The sequence below is a fragment of the Tamandua tetradactyla genome, chromosome 20 (genome assembly GCF_023851605.1).
Source record: "Tamandua tetradactyla isolate mTamTet1 chromosome 20, mTamTet1.pri, whole genome shotgun sequence".
NCBI lineage: Eukaryota > Metazoa > Chordata > Mammalia > Pilosa > Myrmecophagidae > Tamandua > Tamandua tetradactyla.
This window is the reverse complement of record NC_135346.1, coordinates 37,508,473-37,521,008: the sequence shown is the minus strand read 5'-3', so window position 1 is coordinate 37,521,008 and position 12,536 is coordinate 37,508,473. Positions and strand designations below refer to the sequence as shown.

Below are 12,536 nucleotides of genomic sequence, written 5' to 3'. Positions count from 1 at the left end.
CGTTAACTACAGGAAATAGCTGATTTCATATAGATTATTACCTTAATGCCACATTGCTCCCCAAGCTCACACACTCAGTGAATAGCCACTTCATATGCATTATACACACTTTTACATAAACTTCCTAGTATTAAGCTTGCCAGATAAAACATCCTCCAAAAGCCATATTTGTATACTATCACAGTTATCAAAATTTGCACTCAAATTTCCACCCCCTCTTCACTAAATTTTTCAGCTCCTTTAAGTAAAAGTCATGTTAGAGTAGGTAAAAATTAAAAAAATATATATATAGCTAAACAGGGGTTATTAGGATACACAACTTCTAGAGACGTGCCGGTGGAAAAGCAATGAATTTCTTGGTTTGGGGGCCCCATCATCCAACCATCTCACTGGCAAGAAACTGGAGTCTTTCAGAACATCTTCCTATCCCTCAACCCTACATCTAATAAGTAGCCAAGTCCTGTCAAGTCCACCTTTTAAATGTCTTTGAAATCTTTATTCTCTCTGCTACTGCCCTGCCTCAAGATTTCTCTTATTTAATATTAAAATACAAAAGCTTTTCTACTATACAAGCCTTTGAAATACAGATAAAGAATATCACAGAACATTCCTACACATCAACAGATGGCCATTGCAGTCACTTGGTGTGTCAGCTTCAAGTTATTACGTACCCCCGAAAAGCCATGTCCTTTAATCCTCATTCAATACTGCTGGGTGGGACCTTTCTGATTGTTTCCAGGGAGATGTGAAACACCCAATTGCGGGTGGTAACTTTTGATTAGGTGGTTTCCATGGAGGTGTGTGTCCACTCATTCAAGGTGGGGTGCTTACCAGAGCCCGTTAAGATGGAATCATTTTGGAAAAAGCTTTAGAGCCACCAGAACCAACAGAGTCCACCCAGCCAGAGATCTTTGGAGTTGAAGAAGGAAAACACCCCCAGGGTAGCTTCATGAAGCAAGCAGTCAAGAGAGAAAGCTAGCAAATGTCACCATGTGCCCTTCCAGCTGAGAGAGAAACCTTGAACTTCATTGCCTTTACTTGAATGAAGGTAATCTCTTACTGGTCCTTAATTTGGACATTTTCACAGTCTTAAAACTGTAAATATGCAACTTAATAAACTGCCCTCTTTTAAAGCTGTTCATTTCAGTTATATTGCATTCCAGAATTTTGTAAACTAGATCACTTGGCTTAAGACCAAATGAGCCCAGGTCATCCTTTAGAGCCTCAACCTGTAGAAAAACTTTTCTAGACTTCTGTCTCCCCCATTCTATTGTATCCTTCCCTATTCCACTGCACCCTCTCCTTGGGCAAGCTCTCCAGATATACACATCTGTTCACCTCTGTATTCTCTGCTTAAAACCATTCTCTGAATTTCGTTTGTCTTCAAAGAAAGTAAGGATAAGCCCAGAAACCAAAGCTAATGGCCTATAATACTCTAGAATATAACACCTTGGACCAACACCGTGGAAACTGACCTGTAGAGTCTTCTAAACTGAGGAGAATTAGACTTCATTTTTCCCCTTGAGAAAGAAATCTCTGATAATTTGCAAACTTAGGGTAATTTTTCATTAGCTAGTTTCCTAGTCTCCTTAAAGCTGGGAGACTAATACATCTCCAATCTTGGCTGAGGGTTCTAATTAAGTCACGTACCACCTAAGTCAAGACATTGACCACAGGCCTTGAAAGAAAGACACAGAGGAAAGATTTATTCTTGCTCTTCTCAAAATTCAATCTGTCTGGGAAACACACATTAAAATTATTATCTGGAGTGATAAAGTATAACCAGAGATACATACTGGGAACAACAAGAAGAAGGGGTTCTATCCAGGAGAAAAAATATATACAACAGAGAAAAGCAGCCCAAGCAGAAGAACTGCGAGTGAAAGTGTGACTATGGAATCAGGTATCGAAGATAAAACATGGACTTCATATTCAGAAAAAGCAAAAATCCACTACCACATTTGGGCTTCTCCCACTAAAATCTTACTGCAAATTTTGTTACGGTTACATTCCTTGATCAAACAAGAGTTATATTTATTGCCAACCTAATTACTTACTTTGACATCAGAATAAAAAAGGAAAGTATTCTCAGAGCAGCAGATAACTGTTCACTATCATCTCATCAGTAAATTAAATTGCTCATATCACTAGAATAGACCAGGAACCTCCAGGGCAGAGCCTCAGGGTAACTCTGGAAGTCATTCTGCCAAGATTTTCTTTTCCTTTGAACTTCAATGAGTAAATGTCCAGTCTTTATAGTGGCCCGTAAGCCCCAACAGCAATGATTTTTTCAAAGTGCAAAAACAAATTTAAAAAAAATTAAGCATTGTCACTGCATGACTTAGATGGAAAATGAGAGAGAACTGCTCTCCTGAAAATTGAAGCGGCTCTCAATTAACCAGAGACGGGTTACCAGCTATAAATGGACAGTGAGAATTCTTGATAGTCCCCAACACCAAATTTTACTCAAATGTTTCAACTTTTTACCTTAGAAAAACCTCTTATGGTCACTACTAAAATTTGGCAAAGTGTAATACTTTGAATTTATCCCACATTGCTTCCTGCATTATTTACTCAAAGTGCTTGTAAGCTACAGAACAATGACACACAACTAACAGCAACAACAAAAAGCACATAACAAGAGATCCCAAAGGAGTAATCTGTCTCTAAACTTAATTATCAGCCTCTGAAAAATTGAGATTGGATAGGAGCTGCGTCCTAAATTTAATATGAAAAGAAATCCTTTTTAGCCAAAATGCCAGAGTGCCAGATATTTTGTAACCTATTCCCACAACTTCTCCACCTTCCCTCCTCTTGCTCCACAATCCCTCCCTCCCTTTCCTCAAGAGGGGCTGAAAGACACCTATCATACTTACAATTGTGAAGTTCATGACTTTGAGAATCCAGATGGTCATGGCCAAGTTCACCAGGATTAAAATCATCAGGAGTAGGACAAAGAAATACAGGCATCTCTTGCGCCAGCCGTAAATGCCCACTTTGTAGACCTGTGGTCCCTCGGAGCCGGGCATGTTGCTTCGGTGGTGTGTGTACTGCTCCTGAGGCATCTGGAAGAAACGAGGCGAGAGAAGCACTCACATTAAACTGCTGAGAGGGGAAAAAAAGAGAGAGAGAAAAAAGAAAAAGCAAAAATCAACTGATGAAGAGATATGGCCGGCTGCTGTCTGTGTGTTTCCTATTCTCCTGACAACACTGAAAACCCATTTCCTCTGGACCAAAGTGGCTCCTATGGACGCCTGCTTTAGCCCCTCCTTTTATACAGCCATCCCTCATGATCTCTATTAGGACATCCACACAAACACCACGTCAATGGGAGGAAAGGGACTCCCAGGAAGCCATTTTCCAAATGACACAGAGAATTCCAACATCTTTATGAGGGAGGCACTCAAAGACCTATCAAAGGACTGAGGATCAAGTTTGGAATTATTTTGGGAAAATAAATCCATCCCAGCAGCTCATCTGCTGGCTTAATAATATCGTTCATACAATTTATTGAGGGGGTTAAAAAAAAAATCTCAAATGCAATCACTGTATATTGTCAGACAGGTGGTGACAAAGGAAGACAATTTTGATCTTCCTTCCATTTCGGAGTTAGAAGCGGTCCTGATGGACATGGCCTCAGCCTCAATGAACTCAAGAATCTTCAACAAGTGACAAGGCTATGCTGAAGTGCCCCCCTTGGCAGAGAGCTCTGAGTTAGCCCTCATGAGGGTTATAAAATTCTAATTGTATCAATTGACTCATTTATTTAATTAACATAAAGGTGGATAAGAATTGAGCAAGACATGAACAGGCCTTCCAGGAGTTTACAGACCAATGCGAGGGATGAACTAGTTAAACACTGATTATAGTAAAGGGAGCCAAGTTAGGAAAATATTTCTCAATCATATGCAATATAACAAACCCCTTTAAAGTAAGGAAGTTTTCACAAACCCCCAGAGTTGACAAAATTTATTTTTATGCTAGTATTTTCTGACAAAAATCTAGGTAAACTTACCACTTGTATAAAATTCTACAACTCAAATACATTCTTAAATTAAATTAAAATGAAGCTATAAAACCCCTATCATTCAAAATGGAAAATAACTGAGTGCTACAAGGAATGACGATTTGATGCAATTAAATAGCATGAATGTGGTACCAAGTGCTTTAGCCCAGTCTTCTGAGTGCAGAACCCCTGCTGAGCCATAAACCCATGTGACATGGTGATCCCTTATTGCTTTTCTCTACTCAAATTATTTTACTTATTTTGACACTTTTATTTCACTTGGTCCTCCTGTGGGCATACTGCGTTCCCTACAAATAAGGGCTGCCTTTGTTCATTTTCTTATATTATTAGTCAATAACCATTGAATGAGTAATATGTGGTGCCAAAGTGGCCATGATGATAAACCAAAATCTGCACCCCCAAATCACATTTTTGGTTTTTAGGTCATCTTCCAGATTGTTCAGAATATGTTTAATTTTATGGTTCTAAGGTAATCACTGAAATCTATACTTTAAAAATAGCATATGCCATCTATCTGAATACATCAACGCTTCTAGGTTTTAAAACTTTTTGTGAACTCCAACAGCAGGTACACAATGGTACATAATTAATAGCATAATTTTTTTTTCAATGAATGAATGAATAAACATCGAGCCAACACTAGAAAGCAAAGCACATTCTCTAATAATAAGCAAAGCACATCCTCTAGTAATAAGCAAAGGACTGTAAGATCAAAAGGTAAGCTTATACAACTTGCCTTACTTTCCAAAGACTCATGCAATTATACCAATACTAAATAGACTTAAGCTCAAAGTATTATTCTACACTTGCATGAGGCTATTTTCAGCGTTCACCTGTTTATAAACAAATGAAGTTGACTTAAAGACAATCTGCTTCTTGCACACAAAATGCGATAGGATTATGTTTTCTGGAGAATGACTGTATTAAATCTTTGCATCACTTTGCCATTAGATAGGGAGACACTACCAATTGTCAAGGCAGTGTCATAATATAATGACTACCCATAATCACAGACTAATTAAATAGTTGCCTAATAAAACAGGTATAGAGTGTCCAGAGGAAGTCATTCCAGATAGACATATTATTAAAGCATGGTCTTGAAGGATGTTACCTCATCATCTCACAGTGTTCAATGTTTATACCTGGGATTATGAAAGGCTGACATTAATTTAACATGGCAGCCTCAAGGAGAGGATTCGTTTTAATGATTTAAACTCATGAGGACCCTTTCCATGGGCTGGGTAGCCCTGCTTCACGTCTGCCACTGCAGCTACCACTAATACCTCAGAGACTTCTTCTTGCCCATGCAACTTCTTCCAATGGCTTCTGAAATGCCCACATCAATCACAGAAGATTTCCAATTTGTGTAAATTTCACATTCAGTACAAAATTGTCACAGGGAACCCTGAGCCAGGCCCAACTAAAGAAGTTCCTGGACCCTGTAGCAATTACCCCATCCCCATGATTAAGGAAGCTGAATTTCTAGTTTAAAGTTTATCTATACTGAGCGTCAAAATGATGAGACCCCATTTTTTCCAGCCAAGCCACTGGCATCCTAACAGGGATACTGGCCTGAGAACACTCAGATAGTGATAAATTTTACATCTTGTTGACTCTCCTTTCTAAATTTGGCAGGTAGCAAACAGCTACTGTGAAGTTAACCTCTTATTGCCTATCTTCCTATACTTATCAGTAGACACAGGAACGGTGTAAGGTCTTGGGATAGAAGCACAGTCACTCATATTTTGTGAGGCTGAGCACATATTCTAATCTAACACTGTCAGAAACCATCACTTTCTGTCTTATTTCAGTGTTTCTATATCAGCAGGGTTCTCCTTCAGGAGAAGGGCACATTTACCTTTTTTCCCTCCAAGTAAAACAGCTCTCTGGAAAATAGTTACAGTATCTGCCTTATCAATCTGCTGTTATCAATCTACTGTGCAAGAATGTATTATGTTTTCTGGGATGACAAAAAGAAAAGACAGTAAATTTTCTAAAGACACACCAATGCTATCAAGTTTTCCGATGATTCTTCTTTCTGGCCTGTAAAATATTAATGAGCCATGATCAGCCTTCCTTATAAGGTACAGTCAAGAACAAGGAGGCATGGACGGGCATTTCTCTCATGCTGGCTTGTCTCCATTACTCATTAAGCTTCTTAATATTTTGTTCCATGAAAGAATTTGTGGGACTCTAATGAATGGTGATCTCAGATTAACTACACACCATGAGAGTAAGAACCATAGGTAAAGTCTAGACCCAATGCTCAAGAAAATCCCAATCCTAATTCTTTTATTCAATGCTAACAAAAATATGTTCTGACCACCTACTACTATGACCAAGCATCACAATAGACCCTGGAGATACAGACAGGTCTTCAAGAGGAGACTAATCATATTCATGCTCTCAGGGAGCTTCTAGTTTGATGGTTGATGTGGATAATAAACAAGTCCATGACCAAAACCATCAGAGATAATGCAAAGTGATATGGAAGAAAAAAAAAAAAAAGAGGGTTCTGTAATAGAGAATAGAGGAGTGAGTCACTTATGTCAATGGAAGGCCATTCTGAAAAGCTGGTATTTAAGTGAAACCTAGAAGAGGAACAAATTTTCCTGACAGAGGGCATAGTAGGCACCCAGGCCTTGAGAAGGTGCTCAAGTTAAATAGGATGGCCAGCATGACTGGAGTTGATTAAACTCAGCAGAAGTGGTTAGGGTTGGGACTGTGGAAAGAAGGGGGGACCCGAACAAATGGGGTCATGTAGGTTAGAGCAAGCAGAAGGGAATAAACACAGCCAGACTCATAACAAACTATATTATCTTACGTAGGAATAAGACAAGTGACAAAAATTTTTAAAGCTAGGGGTTTTTAATGATGATATTACTGCATGTTAAAATTTCCAGCAAAAGTCACATAAATTTCAAAGTGAATGTGAATACATAACTGTATATGATTATAACAGTTAATATAAATAGTAGGCATAAGTTCGGTCTTACTTATAGCCTCATTCTAGAGGTTGTTGAGGGTTCTGAGTCACTTTAGGTAATCCTGGCACATAAATAGTCTTCTGTTAACCATGTGAATTCTGAGGTCTCTGATTTTAAACTATCTCCTTTCAAAGGCAGTTCTCCTTCAGCCATCTATATAAGGCATTAACCTTGGATTGCTGATGTTTGGGACAATTTAGGCAGTTGTAATGAACTCATTGCTTTTAGTTCTGAAACAACCAAAAATTTTTTTCTTGAAAATTCATCCAAAAGAATTAATGCCTGCTTATGTGAAATAGTCCAGAAATGGCATCTGTTATTTAAACAAATATTTGGATTAATTAAAAAGTTAAGTAGTCCATCTCTCAGTTTTCTAAGAATGGGACTACCTAACGTTAAAAGTTTGTACTGAAAAAAAATTGAGATGAGGGCATATACTTAAAAGAACCAAAGACTATACAGTTAAGAAAATCTCTTTCTTACTCCTCACTTTCAGCCTCCCTCCCTGGCAGGAACCACTATCACCAGCTTCTTTCCCATCTGTATTGAAATGTTAAAAATATGCAGGCTTTATTGAATATATGTTCAATGTAGCCACACATATTTTGAGTTTTTTAAACACAAACAGGAGCAATTTTTCACCTTGCTTGAACTTGGCCCACTTTATAATACAGCTTAGGGATTGTCCTGTTCACAAAGAACCCAGCTGCCTTAACAGATGCACTGTATTAAATTGCAGGGACATAGAGTACCTAATTTGAGGAACTTCTTGGTGACAAATGTTGAGGTTGTTTCTGGTAATTTTTGTTTCCAATGGTCATTTAAACACTTAGGCATCCAGCAGTTGAAAAAATGGAGAGAAAGAAAAAAATCCCTACCCTGTGGGCCTCACTTTCTAATAGAGGAAACAAAGAACAGAACAAAAATCCCATAATTTTTATCCAATTGGGAAGAAATTTCACAGATGATATAAAATAAATCAGGGGAAAAGGACATAAAAATGACTGCAAATTATTGTTTATGGGATGGTCAGTGAGTCTAGATTTGAGAAAAAGGCATGGAAGAGCAGCATATGGAAAAAGTATCACAATTGATGGGAATGGTACAGGGAAGTGCAAAGACCCCAAGACAAGTAAGGGACTTGCTCAGCATGCTGGAAGGAAAACAGTGGGGCAGGAAGAGTGAATGCGGGCGAGAGTGTTGAGACGTGAGCCTGGAAGCACAGTAAGAACCTTGGGTGGGACACTAACTGTGGCAGGCTGAGGCATGGGGGTCAGATGCTTTTCACTTCTCTATCACTCGAGCTGCTCAGCGGAGATGAGATGGGAGGGGACAAGAGTAGAAGTGAGACACCAACCCTGGGACCCAGAGAGAGGTACCAGTGGCCCAGACCAGGGCAGAAATGGATGTCCAGTGGAAGTCTGCTAAATCTGGAATCTATTTAGAACAATATTCGCTGCTAGATTGGATGTAAGGTAGGAGAAAATGACAGGAGTCAAAGAGAATGCAAAATTTCTGCTGCAGGCAGTTAGGTGAATGATGGTGCAGATTAGTGGGATGCGGACACTGTGGAATAGCTCCTAGGGCAGGACGCTGGCAGAGCAGGAGTTCTGCTTAGTCATATTAATTTTGAAATGCATATAGGAATCCAAGGGGCTGGCTCACAACGGTGCTTAGAAATAGAGACTGGAATTCAGGGGAAAGGCTCAGATAGAGGTGTAGACATGTAAGTCTTCAGCATATGAGTGTTAATGAAGGCCAGAGGAAAGGGGCATAATGTACAAATACGTCTTTCAGAGAAGCCTGGAGAAAGTACATTGCTCAGTCAAGATACGTATACATTTTGTTTTCAGGGATATTGTCAAAGTACTCCACCAAAGTACAATATATGCCTTCAATTTAAATTTAAAATATTTACCTCTAATAAGTCAGATATTTCATCATTGTATGCACATCCCTTCTTACTGCCCTAAAAATGCAGATGTGTGAGCTGACAGTTGAGGTAGTTTCTGTGAAATACATTCCTAATTATACCAGGCGTTCTTGAAAACACTCTGAGAAATCAGTATTACTAAAACTATTTCACAACTGAAGGAACTGAGGACCCAAGTTATAAAAGAATGCCCTCGGGATCCCCCCAACCAGCAATTTGGTTAGGGTCTGGATTCAAACTCAGGCCAAATTTTCTTTCCAGTGGGAAAGAGGTAAATACTTCACCTTCCCTCAATAAGATATTCTGCATTTAGAATTGTCATGCAGATGTGTTTACTGTGGAACACTTTTAAAAGGGCAGAAACACTGCCACCACTTGTCAAGTAGGTATTTTCTTTCAGATCCTCCTAGTGCACTGTTCTAGGCATCTGGAGTATATTAAAGAACAAAGCAAAGGTCACTGGTCTCCCGGTAGCCAAAGGAGAGCCAGACCGCAAACATGTAAACCAAAGCAAGTTATACTTATGTTATATATATAGCATATATATATATAATAGAGGATCAGCAGTGCTAGCGTAGGGAGGAGAACAGGTTCAATTTTTAAAAGCATGGGAGGGTTGACCTCCTGGATAAGGTTTTATTTGAGCAAAGACTTGAAGGAATCCCAAGAATTACTGAAGATTTGGCTCTGTATGAAACCCTCAGTTATCATTCAAAACCTGGCCTTTTATGTTGTAAGTTGAGGACCAGAAAAGAATGAATAGGGGGAATTTTCAAACAGCTGACCACAGATTTGGTAGTGTTGTTTTCACCTGCAAAGGACACTTTGCATCAAAACCACACCCATGACCAGCTTCCTTAATAGGAGCTGCTGATCTTTTCGGCAAGCCTGGGTTCTCCAAGGCCAGCACTTTAGAAATCCCCATGGATGATTCTGAGCCGAAGCAGATAATGACAATCACAGTTGAGCTACTACAGCTCTTCTGTGACTTGGGGACCAAGATATGTGACGAAATAATGAACATGACTCCACCACTTAAGATCAGAAAATGAGACACAAAGCTTGAAGAGAATGTGGACAACATAAGTCCCAATCCTTATTTAACCAATGACAAAAGCAGGTTCAGGGAGGTGAAAGAACTTAATCAAAATTGCAGTGTAAGTTAGTGCCAAAGTTGAAGTCCGCTAACCTGAAAATGGGTTGTTTCCATAAATGCCAGTCTTCAGGCTTTTCTACTTGAACTCCTGTTTCACATCACTCTTACATTAACCACCGTATACACGCTGTTCTGGCCCAGCCCAGCACAAAGACCAAAGAATACTCCAAGGAGAAAGTTAGATGTGGGTTTTACTTGGGACTTATTAATAGGGGATGGTTCCTGCCCCTCCCCCCCAATGATGGTTGGTGGACAAATGGAAATCAGTGATCCAAGAAAACAAGAGGAATGGGGATGCCTTATATAGTTCAGCAGAACCTCATGAGATCTGGTTACAAAGAAGTTTCAGTAGAGTCTGGTGAGAGTTGATTACCAACAATGATTAGGTTTAATGATCTTCATGTGTCTGTGCCCTGGTCACGCTGGCCTCTGCATGCTTAAGGCTCCATTTCCTTCCCTAAGGGTGCGGGGTCTGATCCCTGGGTTTGCCACACATGCCTTTTGAACAGTACCCAAAGGCAAAAAACAACCAAACCATCACTTAACGTTACAATAAAAAATGATGGCAAACATTTGCCTAATAGTTACTGTGTGCCAGATACTGTATTAAATACTAACTTATTTAATGCTTATGGTTATATGACAGTGGGGTAGCTACAATTATCTCTATTTTATAGTTGAGGCAACTCACACACAGAGAGGTTAAGTAGTCTGCCTTAAGCCGCTCAGCCTGTTAAAGACATAGCAAGAATCTGAACTGAGAGTAACCGGCTGCAGAGTCTGTTCTCTTAAGCGTTAAATGTCTCCAAATATATGTGGAGACTTGGAGAAAAATATGACTACTGCTTAAAAATGTATTTTTATAATTGTTTTAGCTAGAATTTGTCAACACAGATGTTGATTTCAAGTCAATACATCAAATACTTATAGAGCGGATACTGTACTTCAGGCAAGGAATGTGTTACTCTATGTATAGGCATTTTCTCCCAGGTAATAAACTATCTTTGATAAGTCTCTGAAACCTTTAAATTTTACAACATCATGAAAAACTGGTTACGACAAATTAGGCATGGCCTTCTATGGTGATTCAATAGTTCCATTAAATTATCATTGATTCAGGAGACTCTCCCTTGACAATTGCATTGGGCAAAGATCGTTAGCTATTACCTGTGCTTGCAAATGCCTGCAATAAAACCTGTATTCTAACAGGAAATGTTCTCTCCCACATTTTTAGTCATGTTATTTGTTATGTTATTTGATTTTTAAAGAATAAGCAAAGTTTCCTGAAACAAGCACGACAACGGTGAAAAGTTATTATGTAATTACTGTGCACCAGATGCTTTGCTTGGCACCTCGCGTGTATGCATGTCTGTCTATCTGCAGATCTACTGAGATCCAATTTACTTAGAAAGAAATACACGGTCCTGACAACACTGTTCAATGAGTATTTGTTTTTTCATTTTTTGTTGTGATAATATATAAATAACAACCTTTTTTTGTAAATAGAGAAGTTGTGAGTTTACAGAGCAGCCATGCATAAAATACATTATTCCTATGTACCACCCATTATTAACATCTGACATTGGGGTGGTACATTAATAATAATCACTTTAACCATTTTCAGCACACAATCCTGACATTAAGTGCATTAACAATGTTGTGTAACTTTCACCACTATTTCTAGAGTATTCATCATCCCAAACTGTAACTTGAACCCATTAAACCACAATTTCCTATTCACCCCTCCCCTCAGCCTGTGGTAACCATTAGTCTGCTTTCTGTCTTCATGAATTTGCTTATTCTAAGTTAATTCATAAAAATGAAATATACAATATTTTTCCTGCGTCTGGTTTATTTTACTCAACATGATGTCTTCACGGTACATCCACGTTGCAGCATGTATCAACACTGCATTTGTTTTGATGGCTTCTTTTGCCTGTATATAACACGTTTATCCATTCATCCACTGGCAATGATGAATAATGCTGCGGTGAATGCTGGTGTAGCAAAACTCGTTGGATTCCCAGTTTTCAATAAGTTTTTTAAATCCACACAATTGGGTAAAGAACATTCAAACAAGATAGAGAATGTTTCCATCACTCCAGAAAGTTCCTTTATGCCTCTTCCTAATCAGTCCCCACTCCCAGCAGCAATCATTTCTCTGGTTTTTATCACATTTAACATTTTTAATCCTAACTAAAACCCTCTGTGGTGCTTATTCCAAGGACAGTCTAACTTTGAAGTGTATACTCTTGGCCATCACACTGTCCCACTGCACCTCTGCTCAACAGAGGCTTGGTGCATCCCAACTGGGTTCTCCTGGGCATCTAGATGGGTGCTGCATAGACCACCTGGAGTAAAGTGAAAAATGATCACAAATCATTCTCTCCATTCTAAGGTTCAGATGAGAAATCACTCAGAAAAACAGAGCTT

At 39.0% G+C, this 12,536-nt stretch overlaps 1 protein-coding gene across 4 annotated transcripts in view; it reads right to left on the bottom strand.

The window, feature by feature from the left end:
* Positions 1–12,536, bottom strand: part of SGCD (sarcoglycan delta) — a 393,007-nt gene that overhangs the window by 372,999 nt on the left and 7,472 nt on the right. For 3 of the 4 annotated variants that reach the window (XM_077137514.1, XM_077137515.1, XM_077137512.1), the window contains exon 2: positions 2,877–3,065. In XM_077137514.1, coding sequence (XP_076993629.1) covers positions 2,877–3,065 — 189 coding nt within the window. Of the gene's footprint in view, positions 1–2,876; positions 3,106–12,536 lie in introns of all 4 variants that reach the window. The other variant, XM_077137513.1, reaches the window with a different exon arrangement.